Consider the following 22,430-nt stretch of genomic DNA (forward strand, 5'->3'; position numbering starts at 1 on the left):
TGTTTGTTTCTATTTCTTCCTTTGACCATGGTATTTTCCATCTTTTTATTACTTTGATTGTCCCCTTAGTCATGTTAGTGTTTTGTGATGTTTGTTTCTATTTCTTCCTTTGACCATGGTATTTTCCATCTTTTTATTACTTTGATTGTCCCCATAGTCATGTTAGTGTTTTGTGATGTTTGTTTCTATTTCTTCCTTTGACCATGGAATTATCCGTCTTTTTATTACGTTGATTGTCCCCATAGTCATGTTAGTGTTTTGTGATGTTTGTTTCTATTTCTTCCTTTGACCATGGTATTTTCCATCTTTTTATTACTTTGATTGTCCCCTTAGTCATGTTAGTGTTTTGTAATGTTTGTTTCTATTTCTTCCTTTGACCATGGTATTATCCGTCTTTTTATTAAGTTGATTGTCCCCTTAGTCATGTTATTGTTTTGTGATGTTTTTTTCTATTTCTTCCTTTGACCATGGTATTATCCGTCTTTTTATTACGTTGATTGTCCCCATAGTCATGCTAGTGTTTTGTGATGTTTGTTTCTATTTCTTCCTTTGACCATGGTATTATCCGTCTTTTTATTACTTTGATTGTCCCCTTAGTCATGTTAGTGTTTTGTCATGTCTGTTTCTATTTCTTCCTTTGACCATGGTATTATCCGTCTTTTTATTACTTTGATTGTCCCCTTAGTCATGTTAGTGTTTTGTCATGTTTGTTTCTATTTTTACTTTTGACCGTGGTATTATCCGTCTTTTTATTACTTTGATTGTCCCATTTTGTATCTTGCTTTCCTTTATTTTCATTGTGTACTGCATCAATTACCTTTGACATTTTCCTGTACATCAGCTTAACGTTAAGTATATGCTTACCTGTAAAAACGAGGCAGAAGATATCAAGGGGAGACAATAAAATCGTAAGGTAAAGAAATTCAGAAAATACCATGTACAATAGGAAAATGATGAAAAGACAACATTCTACAGAAAACTAAAATTGTGCAATAGCAATCCCAAGAAAGACTTGGGTGAAAGGGGGTAGGAGGCGTCTCATACCAAATTTCAGAGAAATTAAATGCCAAATCTTTAATTCCTATGAAAATAATGTGTCCGTTCACGCATCATGATATAATGAAGTCCATAATTCCAGGACAATTTTACTGGCTATTCCTGAATTCCCACAAATTAAATGGATCATTCCCGTATTTCAGAAAAAGGTCTTTCCGCCAAGCGCTCACAAGAATAAGCTCCACTAGCAGCATCCTGTCCTGTTGCTCATCAACTAAAAATTTATTAATCATTGTTGATAAGTCAAAGTAGGTAATGTAACACTCTTATACATGTATCTTTCCAGGTATTATAGTTCCTAAGGCTATAGTAGGACAGAAGTCCAAACAGCAGATCTGATCACAATGGCTGACCCTGATCAAGTAGAATCTGGTGTCATTAAAGATCATCGTTTGCATCTTGGAGATGAGGATTATCATGCAGAAGAATGTAAGCTTCCATATTTATATCATATATTTACTATACAGTATTTTTAACAGCGCATTATATGATAGGAAAATTACCCTAAGCACTTTACAACATATCAATTCACATATACATATAGATTCTACCACTGCATCGAGTGTGATATGATATTTATCCACTCGAGACAGTTAAATTTTCAACTTTAAAACGCGAGGCTCGCAAATATTTAAAAATTTTAACTGTCGAGAGTGGATAAATATCGTATTACACGAGATTTGGTGGTAGAATCTGTTTCTCTAATGATTTTCAAACAATACGCAGGCAAACTTATTCCTTCTTTGCGACTGATCTGCAAAAAGATGTGTTCTTTCTATGTGACGTCATCAGGCATGGTCGCCTTTTTTCATGCCGTCACAATAGGAAATTCAGAGGAAAACAAGAAAATTCGACGTCATAATCAGATTTTAACCAATGAAGAACTGAGATCAAACGAACCACACGTTGATTAAATTTTTTTATACAATGGGTGTAGAAAGGGATAAATTGACGAAGAATTAGAGAAAAGTATTTACAATTAAATATGAACGACCTTGAAAAAAAAATTAACATATGAGAAATGATCAGTAATTACTTTTAAAAAGATGAAAAAGAGATGTTGAAATTTATAAAATCTGATTTATATCAAAGGGATAGGAAAATATATGTATTATATGTTTCCCTTAAGTTTAAAAAAAAACTACATGTATAAAGGCTTTAAAGAAGGATTTTGGGAGGAAAATATAGAGAAGTTAAGGAGATATTACATGTAGTATCTTTTGGCTCTTTTTTAGTAAAAAATAGGGATACTCTGAGTTAATTTCTGAGTGCTTGTGTTTTATAATGTGATTACAAGAGCAACACTGAAATTTGACTTCACAAACTATTTTTTAACAGCACAGCACAGATTGGCAGACCCTGGCTATATTGGTGTGAGATTACCAAGTAGGCCAAGACGTCCAAAACGCCATCATTCACGAAAACGTAAATCAAAACCAAAAATAGAAGCTACCCCAAGTAAGTATAGATTTTTTTTATAGCAGGAGCTTGTTAAGATTATGATATGTCAAAGGTCCTGATATTAAATTTTTTTGTTGGAATCTGAAAAAGACTGATGCAGCAGAAAAGTTTTTTTTTCTTTACTTCCATATCTTTCCAATGTTATGAAAATGTTTCAGGCAAAAGACAATTGATAGAGTGACAGTGGCTAAAATATTTTTAGCCTAGTTAGGCATGACTGAATTCTGAATGTTGTCTTTTCATCATTTCTATTTAACTTCTGTGAAATTGTTTGTCCCTGACCTCTTTAAAAATCCTACAAATTCCTACCATTAATTTACCAATTTCAGATATTACTATTTCATTATTATGTGTAGTGTTTTTTGTAGATTATGATTGGTTGATTAAGCATGTATTATTATTACTATGTTATTTTAGGTCTTTTTAGTTCATTTTGACATATATTTGGGGGAGTTCATTGTTTTAGCCCTATTCCTTTTGGATTGGTAGCTGTAGCACCCGCCCATTCTGCTCATTCTACAATAATAACTTTCTAATGGTTTGTGTTGTTGTTTCTTTATTGGTGATGGACCATATTCTAAAGGTGTGTTTATAACACAATATGATTTTCCATCCGATTTCCAATTGATTTTTTACCTGTAATGTTGTTTCGACAAATATCACACCCTGTGAACTCTAAAATCAGACATTGTTTGGTTAATCCAGGCATGAAATCGTATTGTGTGAACGGAACGCTGTACGACTACCTGGGCAATGGTATAAAATCGTATTGTATGAACAGAACGCTTTACGACTACCTGGGCAAAGGAATAAAATCGGATGGAAAACCGTACCATGTAAACGAACATCTAGATAATCCTGACCAAAGTTTTATAAATGTTTTAGATAAATTAATAATTAATGACCAATATTTTAGAGATACCATCTGATCCAACATTTATGGATCCTGGTAAGTTCTGTATCAGCGTATTTAAGAAAAGGAAAACTAACGAATGGAAATATACACTTAGTTTTAATTTCATGTAAATTGTATTTTTCACTTTAAGATATAATTAGAATTTAATTAATGTAAAAAAAAACACTTTTCTTTGTAGATTTCAATACCTTTTGTGGTTTTGGCTCTATTAACATTTTTAAGAAGCCTAGATAAATTATTTATGTGAAATTTTAATGATGGGTTGCTGTAGCAATGACATCTTAGCCCCATTACCACATTACCATGACTACTTTGTTGGGGTACTTTTTAGATAAAAGAAGAATGCAATTTTACATTAAATATAGACTAAGTGTGAATGAATTTTGTCGATGTCATAAACATGCATGTCTGGTATTTAGTGGAAAACAAGTACATGTAAATAGTTAATTGTTTAAAAGAATTAGCGCCAGTGATAAAAAGATGAATATATGTAAACGTATGGGATTGGAAAATATTCTAGAAATGTGAATACATGTACGCTGTTTAGAGTTTTATCATCTGATCTAGGATTCCAGAATTCAACATCGGACATTTTGCAGCTTGTTCAAATGATATCAATGAAAGAGTTTCTATTTCGTAATGATTGAAACATTTTTTATCTGATATTGCTACAAAACAGAGATTTATGTGGTTCTTATAAAATATTGAGCAATAAATTAAAGACAGAATAAAAACACCTGTGTCATTAAATTACATTTTTAGTTATTTTATAATCTTTTGGGTCTTTGATAAATAGATGATAAACTTTCAGTAGTGTATGTCAACTCAGTGTACATGTATGAACAATCTTTATGTTTTTTAAAACCACTAAGCTGACTGAACATTTTCAGAGTAGATTTTTGCATTAATGAAATTTTGGAGCAATAACATATACCCCCCTAAGTATTTTTTTTGTTATAACTTTCAAAGTATTTAGCTTTTAGTAGATTGCAAAACATATTGATTCACTAGATGAGCAAACGTCTACTTACAAAAAAGATAAACTTTATGAAAAAACAATATTTTGCTTGGTTAGAACATACTACCCTTGAATCAACAGTCAACATTTTGTTTTATATATGAAAATTCTTAGTCAGATTAGTTTTGTCTATAAAAAAACACTTGTATATTACACAAGAATAGATTTGACACTATTTGTAATCAAATGTTGCATGCATTGTATCTGTTGGAATACATGCACTTGTTAAAAGACAGGACTTATTAAAGGCAAACTTGTTCACTTTACCATGTTCATTTTATTTTGTAACTATTTGCTGTACATAATTTTTTTAGTAAGGTTTAAAACTTTATATGGAGGTACTCCTACTAACAGGAGGCTACTACAGAAGAAGTTTTATTCCATTAAATTCCATCAAAAAGAAGACGATTCAACATTTTCAACTGATGAGAAAAAACTGTGTTCTCTTCCTTTCTGAAAACAAGATGAATTGCTTTACTTTGCTTTTTGTGAATTGCAGTTAATCATGTTAATCATAGACAGTTAAACAGATTTCAAGTCTAAATCATTGATATGAGGATGAATTTCAATACTTATTTGATTGTAAATTTCAGCTAGTCTTACTCCAAGTGAACAGATTCAGGCCCTGATCACTGAGAATGAGGAGGAATCTCACGATATTTTCTGTCAGTTGGACACTTTGTTTAAGCTTGGAAATGAGATGCAGTGGCGAGAAGCTGCAAGGTATGGTAATGCTACTGATAAGTGGTTTATTTTTGTGGAGATTACATGTAGATATCACATTTTCAAGGGTTAAACTTATTTGTTTGCCTCAGAAAATTGCTTTTTTAGTAACTCAAATTCATAGTGGGAACTCTTCCCATATAAAGGTACAGATATCCCACTGGAATGGATCCCTTTTATGATAACACCAATCTATCAATGGGTTGCTACTTTACCAAGGTAAAATGCCAATGGGTCAGTAGTTTTGATCTTATGATATTTGTATGTATGCTATATTATCCTTTCAGTAATCAAATATAGATGTCAAACATTGTCTTTGTGATAAGTTAGAAATATATGAATGGATTATGTTTTGCAATGTAATATATTTATGTTTTATGATTTTAACAAAACTTAAATATATGAATGTTGGAAGGGGGGTTCCAAATCCCAGCTGCATATCTGTACCCAAAATCTTTGTTGAGACCCCTCCATGCTCAGATTAGTTATATTTTAAATTACATACTGCTGACCTCTTGTTATTTGTTATAGATATGCTGTATAATTTACAATTTTTTTTTATAGATGGGTAAAATATGAGGAAGATGTAGAGGACAGTGGTAATAGATGGTCCAAACCTCATGTAGCCTCACTTTCATTACATTCCCTATTTGAATTGAGGTCACAACTTTTGAATGGTGCTGTGATGCTAGACATGGATGCCTACCATATATCACAAGTTTCAGGTTGGTTATATAATTCTCTAATTTTTAACCTTTCCTAAGCTGTTTTTTTTTTTTTAATCAACGTGTTGTTCATTTGATTTCAGTTATTCATTGGTCAAAATTCGATTATGAGGTCAAATGTTCTGGCAGTACTCAGAAAATCATATTGTGATGTTATGATAAAAGGCGATTATTCCTGATGATGTCACATCAAAAGGCAACTATGCCTGATGATGGCACATATAAAGAACACATCTTTTTGCAGATCAGAGATAAATTTTGTCTACATGTTGTTCGAAAATCATTAAGAGAAACAGATTCTATCACTAAATCTTATGTAATACGACATTTCTCCAGTTTAGACAGTTTAAAGTTAAAATATTTAAAATGCTTGGCAAAAAATTTAACTGTCTTGAGTGGTGAAATATCGTATCACATTTGATGCAGTGGTAGAATCTATATATATAAAATGCAGTATCAGACTTAATCAAATAGACAAAAAAATGTATTATTGTTCAGAAGAACATTGACAAGCTTTTAGTTAAATCCCAGTTAGTGACACAGCCAACATTCTGTAAGCATATTAATAGACGTTATTTGTTGATTATGTGAGGTAGCAATTCATATTTCTTTGTTTGACTTGATTCTGTCAAAAATGAGAGAAGATTTATTGGTAAGAATCTGCGGTTAAACGTGGGATCCATAAATTTAACACTTCAACCTTTTGCTGGAGGTCATTAGAGTTTAAATATGTATTGTATATGACAAATAGATGTGATTAATTACAGGTTTCATAAAAAGTTAATAATGATAGTCTTTCATGGTTAATACATGTAAACATATGAATGATGGCCAAAATAAAAAGGGGAATTTTATGTGACCTTTCACAGCATAATGACAGAAGTTGACATGGTTGATGTCAATCATATTTGTATTTCGTTTATTGCGTTTTCATAAGTCAGGCCATTGCTTTTCTAAATTGTTTCACTTTTTGTCATGTCTGGGCTTTTGTAGCTGTTTGTACAGTTCTGCTCATTGTTTAAAGCTGTAGGGACTGACCTATAGTTGCTTATTTATGATTCAATTGATTGATGTTGAATGCCACTTTCAACACTATTGTGCTATTTCGTGGCGGTCAGTTTTTATTGGTGGAGGAAGTCGTAGTTCCCGTAGAGATCCACCAACCTCGGTAGGAAAACTGACAATCCTAGTCAATTAAGATTGGAGTCGAGTGCACCTGCCCCATGCGGGATTCAAACTCACAACTTCAGTGTTGACAGGCTAGTGGTACAGTAGTTGGACTACTTAGACCACTTGACCACCGAGGCCCCTTATTCATTTGAACTCTGTTGGAATATTGTCTCATTGGCAATCATACCACATCTCCTTATTCTATATGGATAATATGCTAAATCATTTCTCCCTTTTAGCTTTGTTATTTGAGACCAATCTGTACACTGTTATGATTGGTTGAAAGATTGTTTGATGGGAGTTAAAATATCCTTCCTATTCATTTATACAATTTCATGGTGGTCAGTTTTATTGGTGGAGATAGTCTATTTCCTGCCCCTTAATCATGTACCATTCTTCAGCTTACAACCAGTATAGGATGAAAAAATACGTTAAATTAAATTAACCTATCTAAATACTTGTTGTAAACGGAGAATGCTGCATTCTTCAAAATATCAATTGATCCAACTTATGCAGAAACTACATATAAGATACACAGAAACTACATATAAGATACACATAAACTACATGTACATATAAGATACACAGAAATGACATATAAGATACACAGAAACTACTGTAAATTCAGAAATTATTGCGAGGTTTTTATTAATGCGAATAATGCGAGTGGATGAAGATCGCAATAATAAGAACTCGCATTTTGATATCAGATACTTAAATCTGTATGTAGATTTTCCTGAAATCGCAATAATTAACCTTGCATTTTAGTCAATTCTTCAAAAATCGCAATAATTAATGCACGCAATAATTTCTGAATTTACAGTACATATAAGATACACATAAACTACATATAAGATACACAGAAACTACATATAAGATACACAGAAACTACATATAAGATACATTGTATATTCAATTATGAAGATATGAACATCCCCTGTATTGTACATGTTGTATGAAAATAAGACATGAAAACAGGATTTATTACATTTTAAGTAGTAAATACAGGTAAATTGTATGTGCAATACGATCAATGTCAATCATTCTGCATCAGTCATCAGTGATAACATCAATATCAGTGAGGGTAACAATGGTTTTATCTTACCCTGAAATCTAAAACATCTGTTAGTATATAATAAAATGTATATGATATTGTTTTTTCAATATCACAAGCCAAATCAATCCTCAACCAATTTAATCCCTGATCAGATTTCTCAGAATTATATTGGTGTCTCGGGTTGATAAAGGTGTGATTATGAAAATTCATATAACATTCTGTATTTATTATTTCAGAGTTAAGTCAACCTTATTGATCTAAATTTTCTTAGTACGGAAAGTTTTGAAAACCTTGTGTGCAGTTACATGTACATTGAATTTCATACTTTTCTGTAATTACTGCAGAATTTTGAATTTTCTTTGTTTTACACATTATTTTTTTACTTTGAGTTTGTGTACAGTGCACAGGAATTGATAAACGTACTTTAAGTACCAGTATTTTACATTCAGTATGATCACATGTTTAATTATTAAATCTTTTATCTTTCAGAGTTACTTTTAGACAATTTGATAGCCAACAAACTTTTAGAAGACACCATGAGAGACGATATTAAACAGGCCATTTTATCCCCACATATACACGCCCATCTTAAAAGGAGGAAGACACAAGCAGATGACCTCGGCAGAAAGAAGTCAATTGCCCGAACATTCTCAGAAATTGGCAGATCTTTTTCCAAAACAAATACCAGAGGTTTGTTTTCTGTGTGAAATTAACACACACACATATCATCAATTAAAAAAATGGCTGCTATTTATATAATAGAAAAATTATTTTCCCCAGCATCCCGTAAAAATGCAGGATCTGGGTAAAAAAAAAAAAGGGAAAAAAAAGCAGGATTTGGAAATAAGCATCCCCTCAACAGGTGTTTTAAAGCTTTCTATACAGGATGGATTTTGCTCATTGGTGAAGGCCATTTGATGATATATCCTAGTTTACATCCTTGTCTTTTGGTCAGTTGGGATGAATTGTCTGAATGACAATTATACCACATCTATTCATCTTTCTATAGGAGTTAGATATAAAGAATAACAAATTGGCCTGTCAATTCATGAAACAGAGCCCTAAATTCAATTGACAAGACCCAAAACAAAAGAGTAGTGCTTTTATTACAATTCTTCATCTTAAAGATATATTATTTAATGATAACTGAAAGGTGTTTTTGAAAACCTTAAATTATTGTGCTGCTACACATTTTTGTATAAACACAGAATCCACTACAAGATGTTTGATTGTTGTAAATAAGATAGTTACCATACAACACAGAACGTAAAGGAGACATACTGTCTTTAGCAATAGACTGTTGTTTATTTCATTGGTAGAATATATGAAAACACCATAAAATCAAAAATCCTTTAAAAGTGAACTGTATCCTCTAAATGAAGATTAGAATTCAATAAAATAAATAAATTTTATCTGCACTGTTTCTCATAAAGATCTTCAGATTTAAAAGTCAATAAAATTTTAAATCTCTTAAAATGACCTTAAGAAGTCATAGGAAAATGACCTCTGAGATATAATTAGCAACAACAAAGTTACGGAAATGTTTAACTAGGTCTATAATATACTGTAACATTGACAATTGACGTCAGTTTACATGCCATTAAATGTTAAACAGTGTCTGTTTCCTTACAAATTATTATAGGATTGTAATTAATCCTGCTTTTTACATCATCAACATTGACTAAGATTTGTTATGTTTTATGTTTATACCTATATTAACACATGTTTATATTTTCATAGCAAGTGAGAAAACTGGCAAATTAAATGACACAAAAATTATTTTATGTATTCCATATGTAAGAAAATGAATATAGGTATCTCTTATTCAGAAAATCAAAATATCCCATACATGTATCCCAGAAATGAAGATTGCCAAATATCAAATATTTCAATTATATATAGAGAGAATATTGTACATCCCTAAAACCTTGAAAAAGACCTAACAAACAAAAAAGACCTAACAAACAAATTTCTGTTGTTAATCTGCAGAAGATTACTGAAATGAAATTTACAAAGAGATTGAAAACCTTGCAATAGTATAAATAGGCAGGATTCTTGACCTTCTCCTTTTTTGTGGCTTTTATGAAATTTAAAAAAAAGAATCAGTGGGTCCCATGTACCAGGCTGTAAGAATCCAGTTTAGCATTGTTTGGTCTGTATTTCACAACAAAGCTGAATTATACTTATCTGCAGCGACTCTTTTCATAAAAAATCTTACGATTAAAATTGATCGTAAGTTATACTGAAATGTGTATGACTTACGAGTATTTTTACTCTTAAGATTTTTTGTGAAATGAGTCGCAGGACTCCAGTTCAATATTTCTTAATCTGTGTTTCATAAAAGCGTTAAACCGTTAGTTTTTTAACTGACACCAACAAGTTAATTTTTGAATCGTATTAATATGTGCTAGGTTGTACAGGTGTAATATAATAACAATTTTGTATGACACATTGTATCATATTTAATTAATTTTATTTGAGACAGAAGTACAAGTAGAAATTGTCATTAAAACAACTCTTGCATACATAATTAAAAGCGTTATGAAAGAATTATGACTTATTTTAATACATTGTTCAAGTAATTGGATGTTATAGAATTATAAAGATGAAATGATATTAACTGTTAGACATGTTGATTGATTGACAGAAATTAGGTTTTTTTTTTTAAAACTAAAAATCTGATTCATAACCAATTCCAAGTTATCAGTTATGACAAAGTACTTAATATTTATTAACCCTTTCCTCCAGAATTTCAACTTATGAAGACTCCCTTTTACTCTATAATGACACCTTTTGATGACTCCCATTTACTCCATAATGACACCTTTTGACAACTCCAATTTACTCTGTAATGAAATCTTTTAAGGATTTCCCATTTACTCCATAATGACACCTTTTGACTACTCCAATTTACTCTGTAATGAAATCTTTTGACGACTCCCATTTACTCCATAATGACACCTTTTGACAACTCCAATTTACTCTGTAATGAAATCTTTTAATGATTTCCCTTTACTCCATAATGACACCTTTTGACGATTTCCTTTTACTCCATAATGACACCTTTTGACGATTTCCTTTTACTCCATAATGATATCTTTTGATGCCTCTATGTGTAACCTCATTTGAAACGCTTTTCCTTAAGAAAATCTGTATCAGACTTCATCAAATTGTATCTAACATAAATACCCATTGAAGGCCATTAATGATGTTGCTGTTAGGGTTCGTAAAATTAATGTGCAAGTCTCAATGAAAGTATAAAGTCAAATTATAAAGTACTTCCATTGTTGTTCAGTGGCGGATCCAGAAATTTTCATAAGGGGGCCCACTGACTGCCATAAGAGGGGGCCCGCTAAGTCATGCTTCAGTGATTCCCTAAATGATCAACCAAATTTTTCCCACAAAAGAGGGGGCCCGGGCATCCCCTCCTAAATCCACCATTGTTGTTTTAAAAGTATTCTCCTTTTTGAATTCCTTATAATCCCTTAAAAATAATCACACCTCAGTGAAACAACACATCAAAATATACTATTGTATTATGCCATAATTTAACAACAGTCCATAAAAGAGGGTCTGAAAAGAGGGGGGTCTTCATTACTGTATTTTAAAAAAATTTGAGGCCATCTTTTCTATTGTTTATATTTTCCCCCATTATGGTCTATTCTTTATATTTCAGCACTCTATTATTCTCTCTCCTTTGTTTAATAGTTATATCCAATTTCCCCATATCTATATTCTTTTTGACCATTATTCTGTATTCTTTAAAACCCATCTAGACCCTTATGAAATTTTAAAATGTACATATTTTATAGAAATTGCAACTATTATGAGGAAAATTACAATAAAAATTAAAGACCATACAGTTTACCTAGTTAAATAGTGACCATACAGTTACCTAGTTAAATAGTGACCATACAGTTACCTAGTTAAATAGTGTTGAGACATTGATGTCATATTGAAGTTAACACTGTATCTTTTTGTGCAGTTATTTGGTGAAATATACAGCTATTTAAAAAAAAAAACTGCTCAAAACACAATTGCATGCAAATAGGAAGAGTACTCCTTAAATTACCACTGATTGAAATTCTTTTGCTCAGAGACATGTCTTTTAATCCAGTAGTTCTTTTCCCAGAATAAATTGAATGCTCTATACTGAAATGTTCACAGCTTTTAATGTTTTTTCTCTGTCAATTACTGCAATATCAGAATATGCTTTATACAAAAAATGCTATCAAAAATTAGAAATGCGAAATTTTGCATAACCCACAATAATTTGAAATTTCTATTTTTAGAGGATAGTGTGACAAGACTAAAGGGAAATCCCAACAGTGTACCTAACATGGAAAAATTTCAAGTCAATGGGGACCTGAAAGAATCTCCTTCTAGTGCTAAAGTAAGTATATACAGAATCACAATGCTTCTGTAGTCAACAATTCACCATTTCAGAATCTAATGCATTCTGGGTAATATTTTCAAACACATACACCACAATGTCACGTTTGGTTAAAAAAATTCCTTAACAATGGAAATTCAACCAATGAAATGACATTGTTTCATTTTTGAATACAAAAAATGAAATTACCCATGATCCTTTAGATTCTGAAATGGTGAATAGATATTTGTTAGGCCACATGAATTATATTTTTAAATTCTCTTTACTTTCCTAATTAGGACTTTTTCTTCAGGTCCATATTTTGTTTCACAATTTTGCATAATTTTGTTTAAAATATTGTTATTGATTTTGGGGAACAAATTTCCATTTTATATGGGAGACTAGTGAAAATATAAAATATAATTTCATGTGGTCTTGGTGTTGTTTAGTTTAAATATACATGTAGTTTATTGATATATACAGAAACGATTTATTAAACGCATGATCATGATGTCAACTGTTGATATTTTAACTTAATGGTTTGGAAAGAAAAAGAGGAAGAGAAAAAATAAAAAAATAATGACATTCATTAGATCTTTATTGTTAATGATTAGGGAAAACACTTTATTAAAAGAGACGGATTTTCCTAAGGGAAATTGTTAAAACTTGTGTTATTACGTACTTTAAAAATGGACAAGGATAAATTACAATCATTTAACATTTACCAGAATACAATGAAGATTTACTACAATGTAAACAGTATTTATATTAAAAATACAGGTCACTTTCTGGTCATGTTGTGAATATATGTGAAAATGACATTTAGTGAAAATATTATTCATCCTTACCCATTCGTAATTTTTTATTTCATAATTTTTGTAATATGTTTGTACCTATTAAAGAATCTTGTTTTATGATCAAATAAGAAATCTTCTCAGGAAAATATTAGAAAGAACATATGACATTGTCATGCCTTTTGGAATGAAAAAGTTATATGAGTAAAATAGGGATTAATATTATGTTTTAATATTTTTTTAGCTACATAAGGGACATCTAGTATGTATTGAGCACTTGGTTGCTTTTGATAGTTATTTACTTTCACACATATGGCTGTTACTTTGAAGTGTTTTATATTACATTTTTAGCTTCATTAATTTTAATACCATATAAACATATAGACAGCAGTACTTTTAATGACAATTTGCCATGCAGGATTTGAGGCAGCAAAAAATTAAAAAAAATCAATGTTTCTGGCGATCCTACTGAAGGCTGTTCCCTAAAAACATATTTGGGACCCACGGAAGGCAATTCCAAATCTCAACTATGGGTGGGTGTCATCTATGTTTTTGCATAGTGGAAATGTATGTGAAATTTCAATTTACCTCTATAGGTGGTTATCCCATTTTTAAAGTGCCTTCACCGGGTACCATGTATGCTTTAATGGAACAGCCCTGACCCTTTTATTCTACTCATGGCTCAATTTTTTTTATTACGAAGAGTAAAAAAAAATGACAATAAGTTCATTTTTGTTTCAAAACTAGAATTTAGTTTGTTTTAGTTTGTTGCCTCCATTGAATTGTCTCCCCTTTTTCACAAATTCTTGCATAGTATATCTGAAATTGTGACTAGCATTTGAACCCCAGACATTGTAATAAATTATATGCATTATGCTTGATTACAGGTTAAAAATTTATCAAAATAATCATTAAAAGCAAAAACATTTGTAGAGGATTGCTTCCGATTTATTTCTTGATCATCACCAGGCACTGTTTAATTATGTGTTTTTGTCTTTACCTATCCTTTTTTTTTTTATAATTTCCCTAATGCTGTTTTAATCCATTCTTACTACTAAAATGTTACTTTGGTTAATTTATAAGTTTTGAATAAAATAAAAATTATTGAAACACAGACCTACCCCACCACTTTTAGGTTTTGTATTTTTAACAGATATGCAATGTGTTTGTCCTTGCCTCAGTCAATGTACGCTTTATATTTGAATATAATTATGTATGGTTTGATGATATGCTACAAATATAGCATCAAATAATATTACATAGGCTATGCAGCAAAGTTTGAAAATGGCAAACATAAATTGCCAGTGAATGCAGCTGAAAAAAGCTAAAAGTGTTAATTAGTATCAACGAAAGTAATTTGGTTTAATGTATGGCTAAAGATACCAAATAAAATTTTAACACATGTGAGATCTGATATTGAAAGAGAAATAAAGATAATAGGGCCTTATATTGTAAAATATATTTTCAGCATCATAAGGAACATCATCAAGTATGTACTCAGTAACGAGTTTTTTTTTGAATAATTGAGTTCGATTTGTAAGGCAATTTAATATTAGCTTATAATTTATCACAACTGAATTTTAGCTTTATTAACTTTTTATAACAGCACAATTTTTGGGACTGTATCTATGGTATTCATACTGTATATTTTTCATACATCATTTTGCCCTTTCAGAATTGAAGGAATTGTGGGTAATTCTGTTGTTAAGGTGGTACATAAGTCATAACACTATAGGGAAATAACTGTAAAAATCAGCTGAATGTTTTAACCATATTCTATTGTAAAGGAAATATTAAGCTTCTCAATGATAAAAATTAGTGTTTGTCAAACTGCTATATAATCAATGAAATTTTTCGGATAAAGTGTGTGGTTCAAGTTTTTTGAAATTTTTATATTTTTGTCAAAGGGTCAAAGTAAATATTTTGTCAAAATTTTATGAAAATTAAAAAAGACAAATTAATTTTTGGCAAGGTGTTTGGTACACCAAAATGAAAATGATGGTGATGCAATGGTTGTTCATCCATGTTTTTCAGACAACATTTACCAATCCCAACATGTAGGAGAATTACCCAGAATGCATTAAATTTTGAAACTGAATTACCATCATGCTTAATAAAGAATCAGTGAAATAAACCTTAATAAATACAGGTCTCACTCTTTTAGCAAATTCCAAGTTTAATAGTCATTTGTAGCAGTAACACTACAAAGATATGTTGATCAGACATTACAAGAAGGTGCTTAGATTAAAGTTGATTAGATAAATTTCTTGATGCATATTTAGGAAATACATTTTCTGAAAAACTTAATGATTATAGAATGGCAAAAAAAGTCTAAAGACAAAGTCCATGAAATTTTACACAGTTAATTAAAGAATAACGAATGAAACAATGTTTTTTTATAAAAATTTATGGAAGAGTTTAAATTTATAAATTGGTTCCAGTTGGCAAACAAAGTTATAAGTAATATCTAAGATTTGAAATTGTGGTATCCTTTTTTTTGCTTGATATTAATATAAACATTGTTTGAAGTTAAATTTTATTTTTAATTTGTACATCAGCACTGTGCATTTTGTTAAAAGAGAAAAATGAAAACTACACAAAAAAATGTATGATAATTTAAAAATATCAACTTTTTTGTATAAGGGTTAGAAACTGAGGAAGGGCATGGTTTTAGAAGCCCTTCAACAATGTGTTGCTGAATATAAAACAGTTGATAGTGTTCTGACATTTATTTATTTTTGTTTCTATACTTTAGCTTAAAAGGATACATTTATAATTAAGATATTAGCACATGTTTAAAACTTATTTTCCATCAATTAACGAGCCTCAGATTGTGAAGAAAAGTGACATGACATGAAATCGACGTTGCACGAAATATCACTTTGTCGGTATATTCGGTAGAGAAAGACAAACAACAGGATACGGTCTAGCTGCATTAATAAAAATACATGTTAAATGTACATTTGAATACTGTTTCAAGCACCTGATGATTAAGATTTTTCTTCATTCTGAATGCATGAAAGGTCATATCGTAATGTCTAGAGCTCATATACATGTACAACCATATCAAAATAGTTGAACTTGAACATAAGGATAATTTTTCAGGCTCTTCCTAGTGTTTATTTTTAGTAACATAGTTAAATAATATGTAAAAAATTATGAAACAGAAAATGTTTTATATGTACATGAATGTTGCCAATGAAATTTAATTGTTAGATTGTCTGTTGTGTTGCGATTGAAGAGTTTCTTTTTGTTTTGTTTTTGCAGTATTTATGTTGTTTTATTTCACAAAATGCACATTTTTGATCATCATCACAATCAAATTTCACAATGACAAGTATTTGGCATGACTTGAATGAGTACATTTCTGTTTGAGTACTATAGTATTCATTCTTTCAATCTTTTAGGGAACTATGATGCAAGCTTAATCTACTAATTTCAATATTTCATCAGTTATATTTTATTAGAGGTATTCATCAGTTATCTGACATTAACCAATGGCTTATAATTCAGGGGAGGTAATAAAAAGATAAACAAACATCAACTCTTTATTAGACAAAGCTAGTTTTGTCCGCATTGAAAATATATTATTCATAATATTTTGTATTCCAAAATATAAAGCCAGATAATTTGTACAACAGGAGTTTTTTTTTAATCTTACTATATACTATTCCTAATAAAGTAAGTTACAATTCATTCCTTGAAATAAAAAATGTTCCAGAGTTGTCTTTGCTTACTTTGAGATTTTAGTTTCAGGTTTCACTGCTCACGGCTTTTTTAAGTGAATTAAAAAAATCCACAGTTATATATCATATTGTATCAGCTACTAATTACATTCCTGTATTTAAATTCAAGGGGAGATAATTGACTCATCATGTGCTTTTATGGTTTGAGGCAATTTTAATTTTGTGTTATATCTGTTGGAGAAAGGATTCCTTGCTTATATACTGAAATTAATAATGATTCATTAAATTTAGTTTATTGGTATGCAATACTGTTTTATACAGTTTTCTCTCAAGAAAAAAACGTTTTACTTTTTCAAATTGTGTTGAAAAAATAAGTTTAAACACTTTAATACAGCAATTTATTCTGTCAGCATTCCAGCGAGAAATATTTACATAAAAGTAAATCTTAGCTAGCAAAAATGCAGATCAGATTAGATAATTATAATCAAATAAGACTAGGGTGAAAAAAACCAGCATTTTTCACTTTCAGACCTGCCAACTTTCCCGATTTATTGGGGAAATCCCCCATAAGAGGTGTTGACCTGAATTTTAAAATTCTTTATTTTATAAACTTAAAACCCTAAAGCAGGCATTCAAATGAGTTAAAAATGGGTATTTAAGCACATATAAACTCATTCAAACAATACTGTAACAGTAGTAGATTAAAGACACTAATGACAATATAAGAGGAGCATAAGGTCCTCTTGCACATAAAATCCCACATGGAGATTTTGAAAAGTTGGCAGGTATACACTTTGTTAAAAATTGATATTGTGACATGTTGATAATCACATTTCCTTTAACTGTAAATTCAGAAATTATTTTGAGGTTTTTATTTATGCCAATAATGCAACCAGAGCACTAGTTGAGTATCGCAATAATAAAAACTAACTCATATACATGTATCTGTATGCAGATTTTCCTGAAATAGCAATAACTGATCTCTCATTTTCCTTCGTTCCTAAAAAATCCTAATTATAAATGCACACAATAATTTCGGAATTTACAGTACTTTAAACTTTTTTAACTGTTTACAGCTATATCATTGTATATTGTGAGAACTTTATTTTGATAGACATGGTTATTAGATGCACCCATTGTAACTTTGTAATTATTAATGTCAGTAAGCTGTCATAGGGATTTTTTCAATTTTTTTATTATTGCAAAAAGTGTGATAGGATAGGTTTCACAAAAATTAACTCACATTTTATATTTTTCATAGAATTATTTGTACGCATATTTGTGTTGATTGTTCAACAATAAACAGATTAAAAGCATACAACAATTTCTGAATTTATTGCATTAAAACTGTTCTTATTTCAGTTAAATCAACCATTCATGAAAAAAATTCCTGATGGCGCTGAAGCTGCAAACATCTGGGTGGGTGAAATTGATGCATTGAAATATCCAGTGACAGCATTTATACGTCTTTCTGAAGCCAGGCCAATCGGAGATTTGACAGAAGTGCCTCTGCCAACAAGATTTTTATTTATTCATCTTGGTCCAAATGGTACAGCTGGAAAATGTTTAGAAACAGGCAGAGCTATATCTACAATCATGGTAGACGAGGTAAAATGGGAAATTTTTACACCATTTATTGTAAAAAATATTTGCTGTGCAGCGCAGCAATCTTTGTTTCACTCTTCCCCACCAAACTGTTACATAAGAGAATACCTAAAGTAAATAAAATGGCTATGACTGTAATGAATATGATAGGTCATAAACTTATACGGTAATTTACCATTGATTCATTTTATTTGTGGGACTAGGTGCACATATTTACTAATTTTTTATGGATTTCATGGACAAAGTTTTACCTAGAATTTAGGTGGTCAACAAAGTCCAATTTATATTTTAGCTTGTATCCTGAGTTTTGTTAAACCACAAAATCCAAGTATAAGCAAAAATGCAATTTCCCCTCAGTCACGAAAAATCGATACCTGGAAATACAAGTTGTTCAGCTGTAACAAAAAATTCCCAACAAATGGCATATACCTGAACATGCTGAGAGAATTTGTAAATGGAAGATTTTATTGAAACTGTCAAAAGCTTTTAATCTGTTGTGAACTAGTATTCACCCCCAGAAAAATCTGAAAAGAGTATTTCTCTTATATTTCATAGTTTCACTGTCCCATGTAAGGGGAGGTTTCGGCATACACAAACATGTTTAACCACACACAATGTGCTCGTCTGAAGTTGGGAGCATGTTATTTAGGGGTTGTTGTTTGTTGCTGTTTTTCATAATTATTTTTTCTTCATTTGTTATTTTGTACTTAAATTAAGCTATTGGTTTTCTTGTTTTACATTTTGTTATGTCTGGGCCTTTTATAGCTTGGTAAACAGTATGGGTTTTGCTCATTGTTGAAGGGTGACCTATAGTTGCTAACATCCATGTCATTTGTTTTTTTTTCAAAAGTTGTATTGTTGGCAGTCATACCACATTTCCTTATTTTTATATAGCTACATCAACAGACAACTCCAGAAAATGAAACTGTTAAGAGGTGACTTTTATTTGATGTAGAAGTATGAGTTGAGTTTATAGCTTATTGATTTTGGTACTTTCATAAAACTGAGTTAAAGGTTAAAAAGTTTAATTTCTATTTAGGTATTTAGAGAAGTTGCCTACAAAGCCAGGAATCGTCAAGATATCTTAAATGGAATAGATGAATTTTTAGATCAAGTGACTGTGCTGCCACCTGGTGAATGGGATCCTAAAATCCGTATTGAACCACCTTCTACAGTTCCTTCGCAGGTTTGTAATAGATATGCAACTTTAACTTTTTGGGAGAGCCTTTACTCCATGAATACAATTGGTGAAGGCTGGTGTACTTAACCATGACCTTTAGGTGTAATACCACCAAATCATAGTACGTCACATCCGGTTGCATACGAAAATAGGTCGAAAAAAAATATTCCCTTGAATTTGACAGTTGTAGGTAATTGATCCTACATTTCATTGCAGTAAAACATTTCTGGGTCATAAACATATATCTTGGGTATTTCAAAGCACCATTATTTTTTTATTTGGGGTTTCTATAGAATATTTTGGAAACTTGAGGTTACATGGTTACTAAAGCTTGTACACAGGTTAAAAAAGGGGGAAAATTTGATTGGTTAACTTCCAGTGATGGTTATTTTCTTATATGCAATGAAATGTTATGTGAAATTTTTTCTATAGTACTGGACAGGATCAAACTTTACTCATGCCAAGTATTTCTTTATTTGAAACAAAGATAAATTCTGCACAATTTTTTGAAAAGTGCAAATTTAACAAAGACTAATAGGGGAAAATCAATGGTGGTATTACACCTTAAACATGAATTGTGCACTAATAAAAAAATTGGTTTATTTTCCAAACATTAATTTTGAAATCGTAGTCACATCCATACACAGATTAAGACTTCCTAATTTAACAAAATGACCTCTGAACCACCCTCGGGTCATGGGTTAGATCAAATTAAAGTTTTTTAAATGGCATTGCTGCTTCATCTCTTAGCAGACACCAGTTAATGGGAAGCACAGATTTGTATAAAACTCAGCATTTAGGTCTAGCTCAAAGCAGTGTTCATAATCATATTACATCAACATAATTATTCTGAACATGATTAAAATCAAAATATGCCAGTCAGGTGTTAGATACAGTATATGATGAAACCAAACTTCAACCATCCTTTAGACATTATTACAAGTGTTATTAGGCACTACTATTCATGAATTTTAAGCATAAATTTAGTTATTTTAGTACTTTTTTTCTCTATTTTCTTAAATTTTCTTTTGATCTTTCTGTGCAAGAATTTTTTTATCTCGAGCTACTCAACCGTGCAGGTTTTACTAAGTAGAGTAGGGTGAATATTCATTGACGTAATAAGCCCAACACCATTGGCATCATTTTGCAAAAAATATACAGATTATCTATGGTGTTTGAAACATGAGGAGGTTTCTCAACTAAATCTCAATTCCGGGCTATCACCATTTGATGAGATTGTAGCAGAAGAGGGAGTGCACCATTTGATGAGATTGTAGCAGGAAAGGGAGGGCACCATTTGATGAAATTGTAGCAGGAAAGGGAGGGCACCATTTGATGAGATTGTAGCAGGAAAGGGAGGGCACCATTTGATGAGATTGTAGCAGAAGAGGGAGGGCACCATTTGATGAGATTGTAGCAGGAAAGGGAGGGCACCATTTGATGAGATTGTAGCAGGAAAGGGAGGACACCAATTGATGAGATTGTAGCAGAAGAGGGAGGGTACCCTTTGATGAGATTGTAGCAGAAGAGGGAGGGCACCCTTTGATGAGATTGTAGCAGGAAAGGGAGGGCACCCTTTGATGAGATTGTAGCAGGAGAGGGAGGGCACCCTTTGATGAAATTGTAGCAGGAGAGGGAGGGTACCCTTTGATGAGACTGTAGCAGGAGAAGGAGGGTACCCTATGATGAGACTGTAGCAGGAAAGGGAGGGCACCCTTTGATGAGATTGTAGCAGGAGAGGGAGGGTACCCTTTGATGAAATTGTAGCAGGAGAGGGAGGGTACCCTTTGATGAGATTGAAGCAGGAGAGGGAGGGTACCCTTTGATGAGATTGTAGCAGGAGAGGGAGGGTACCCTTTGATGAAATTGTAGCAGGAGAGGGAAGGCATCCTTTGATTAGAATGTAGCAGAAGAGAGAGGGTACCCTTTGATTGGATTGTAGCAGGATAGGGAGGGTACCCTTTGATGAAATTGTAGCAGGAGAAGGACGGCATCCTTTGATGAGATTGTAGCAGGAGAGGGAGGGTACCCTTTGATGAGATTGTAGCAGGAAAGGAAGGGTACCCTTTGATGAGATCCAACCCAGGTACCTGAAAAACTAATCATTAATTCCTGAGTCCAGATAAGTGTTAATGGTAAATTCTAGCAAAAATAAAGGCCCAAACCTGTCATCTCTAAAAAAAGTCCTTCTGCACTCTAGCAGAGAAACTCTTTTGTTTTTAGAGCCATAGATAAACTATATTTTTAAATATCAATCCCTTGAAACAGATATTTTCAGTGATATTTTCATATCTTTATTTCAGCAAGGACGTAAAGAAAATAAACCACAACCAGCTGGGCCAAAGGAAGCTTTAATGTTCATCGAGGAGGAAGAGAGTCATGTTGATCCTACTCTAGTCAGAACTGGAAGGTAAATTGTAGGATTTGTGAACTGAATGGAGTAAAATTATCATTTCCTAGGAGTCTTTTAAAGTTTGGATTTAACTTTAGAAATAAAGATTTGATACAAGTCCTGGGTGTCCATGGAGGTATCAATGGATCCCAGCCATAAAGAGAAATGGTCAGCAATAGAAATAGAATTAGGCCTATGTTCAGTTCAAGTCTTCTCCCCAGGGTCTTTTTGCACCATGCTAATATAGTGATATATTGCTTGAATTTGATGCTATC

General features: G+C 31.5%; 1 protein-coding gene across 6 annotated transcripts in view; it reads left to right on the plus strand.

The window, feature by feature from the left end:
- LOC127717604 (electroneutral sodium bicarbonate exchanger 1-like) overlaps positions 1-22,430 on the plus strand; it is a 52,763-nt gene that overhangs the window by 12,011 nt on the left and 18,322 nt on the right. For 2 of the 6 annotated variants that reach the window (XM_052223311.1, XM_052223310.1), the window contains exons 2-13: positions 1,343-1,485; positions 2,395-2,514; positions 3,434-3,466; positions 5,045-5,174; positions 5,739-5,899; positions 8,616-8,816; positions 12,419-12,519; positions 13,537-13,554; positions 14,761-14,781; positions 18,341-18,586; positions 19,623-19,769; positions 22,067-22,173. In XM_052223311.1, the coding sequence (XP_052079271.1) occupies positions 1,401-1,485; positions 2,395-2,514; positions 3,434-3,466; positions 5,045-5,174; positions 5,739-5,899; positions 8,616-8,816; positions 12,419-12,519; positions 13,537-13,554; positions 14,761-14,781; positions 18,341-18,586; positions 19,623-19,769; positions 22,067-22,173 (1,370 nt within the window). In that variant the 5' untranslated portion in view covers positions 1,343-1,400. The remainder of the gene's footprint in view (positions 1-1,342; positions 1,486-2,394; positions 2,515-3,433; positions 3,467-5,044; positions 5,175-5,738; positions 5,900-8,615; positions 8,817-12,418; positions 12,520-13,536; positions 13,555-14,760; positions 14,782-18,340; positions 18,587-19,622; positions 19,770-22,066; positions 22,174-22,430) is intronic. The other 4 variants (XM_052223312.1, XM_052223313.1, XM_052223314.1 and 1 more) reach the window with 4 other exon arrangements.

Source organism: Mytilus californianus, unplaced genomic scaffold, assembly GCF_021869535.1.
Source record: "Mytilus californianus isolate M0D057914Y unplaced genomic scaffold, xbMytCali1.0.p SCAF_10, whole genome shotgun sequence".
Taxonomy (NCBI): Eukaryota; Metazoa; Mollusca; class Bivalvia; order Mytilida; family Mytilidae; genus Mytilus; species Mytilus californianus.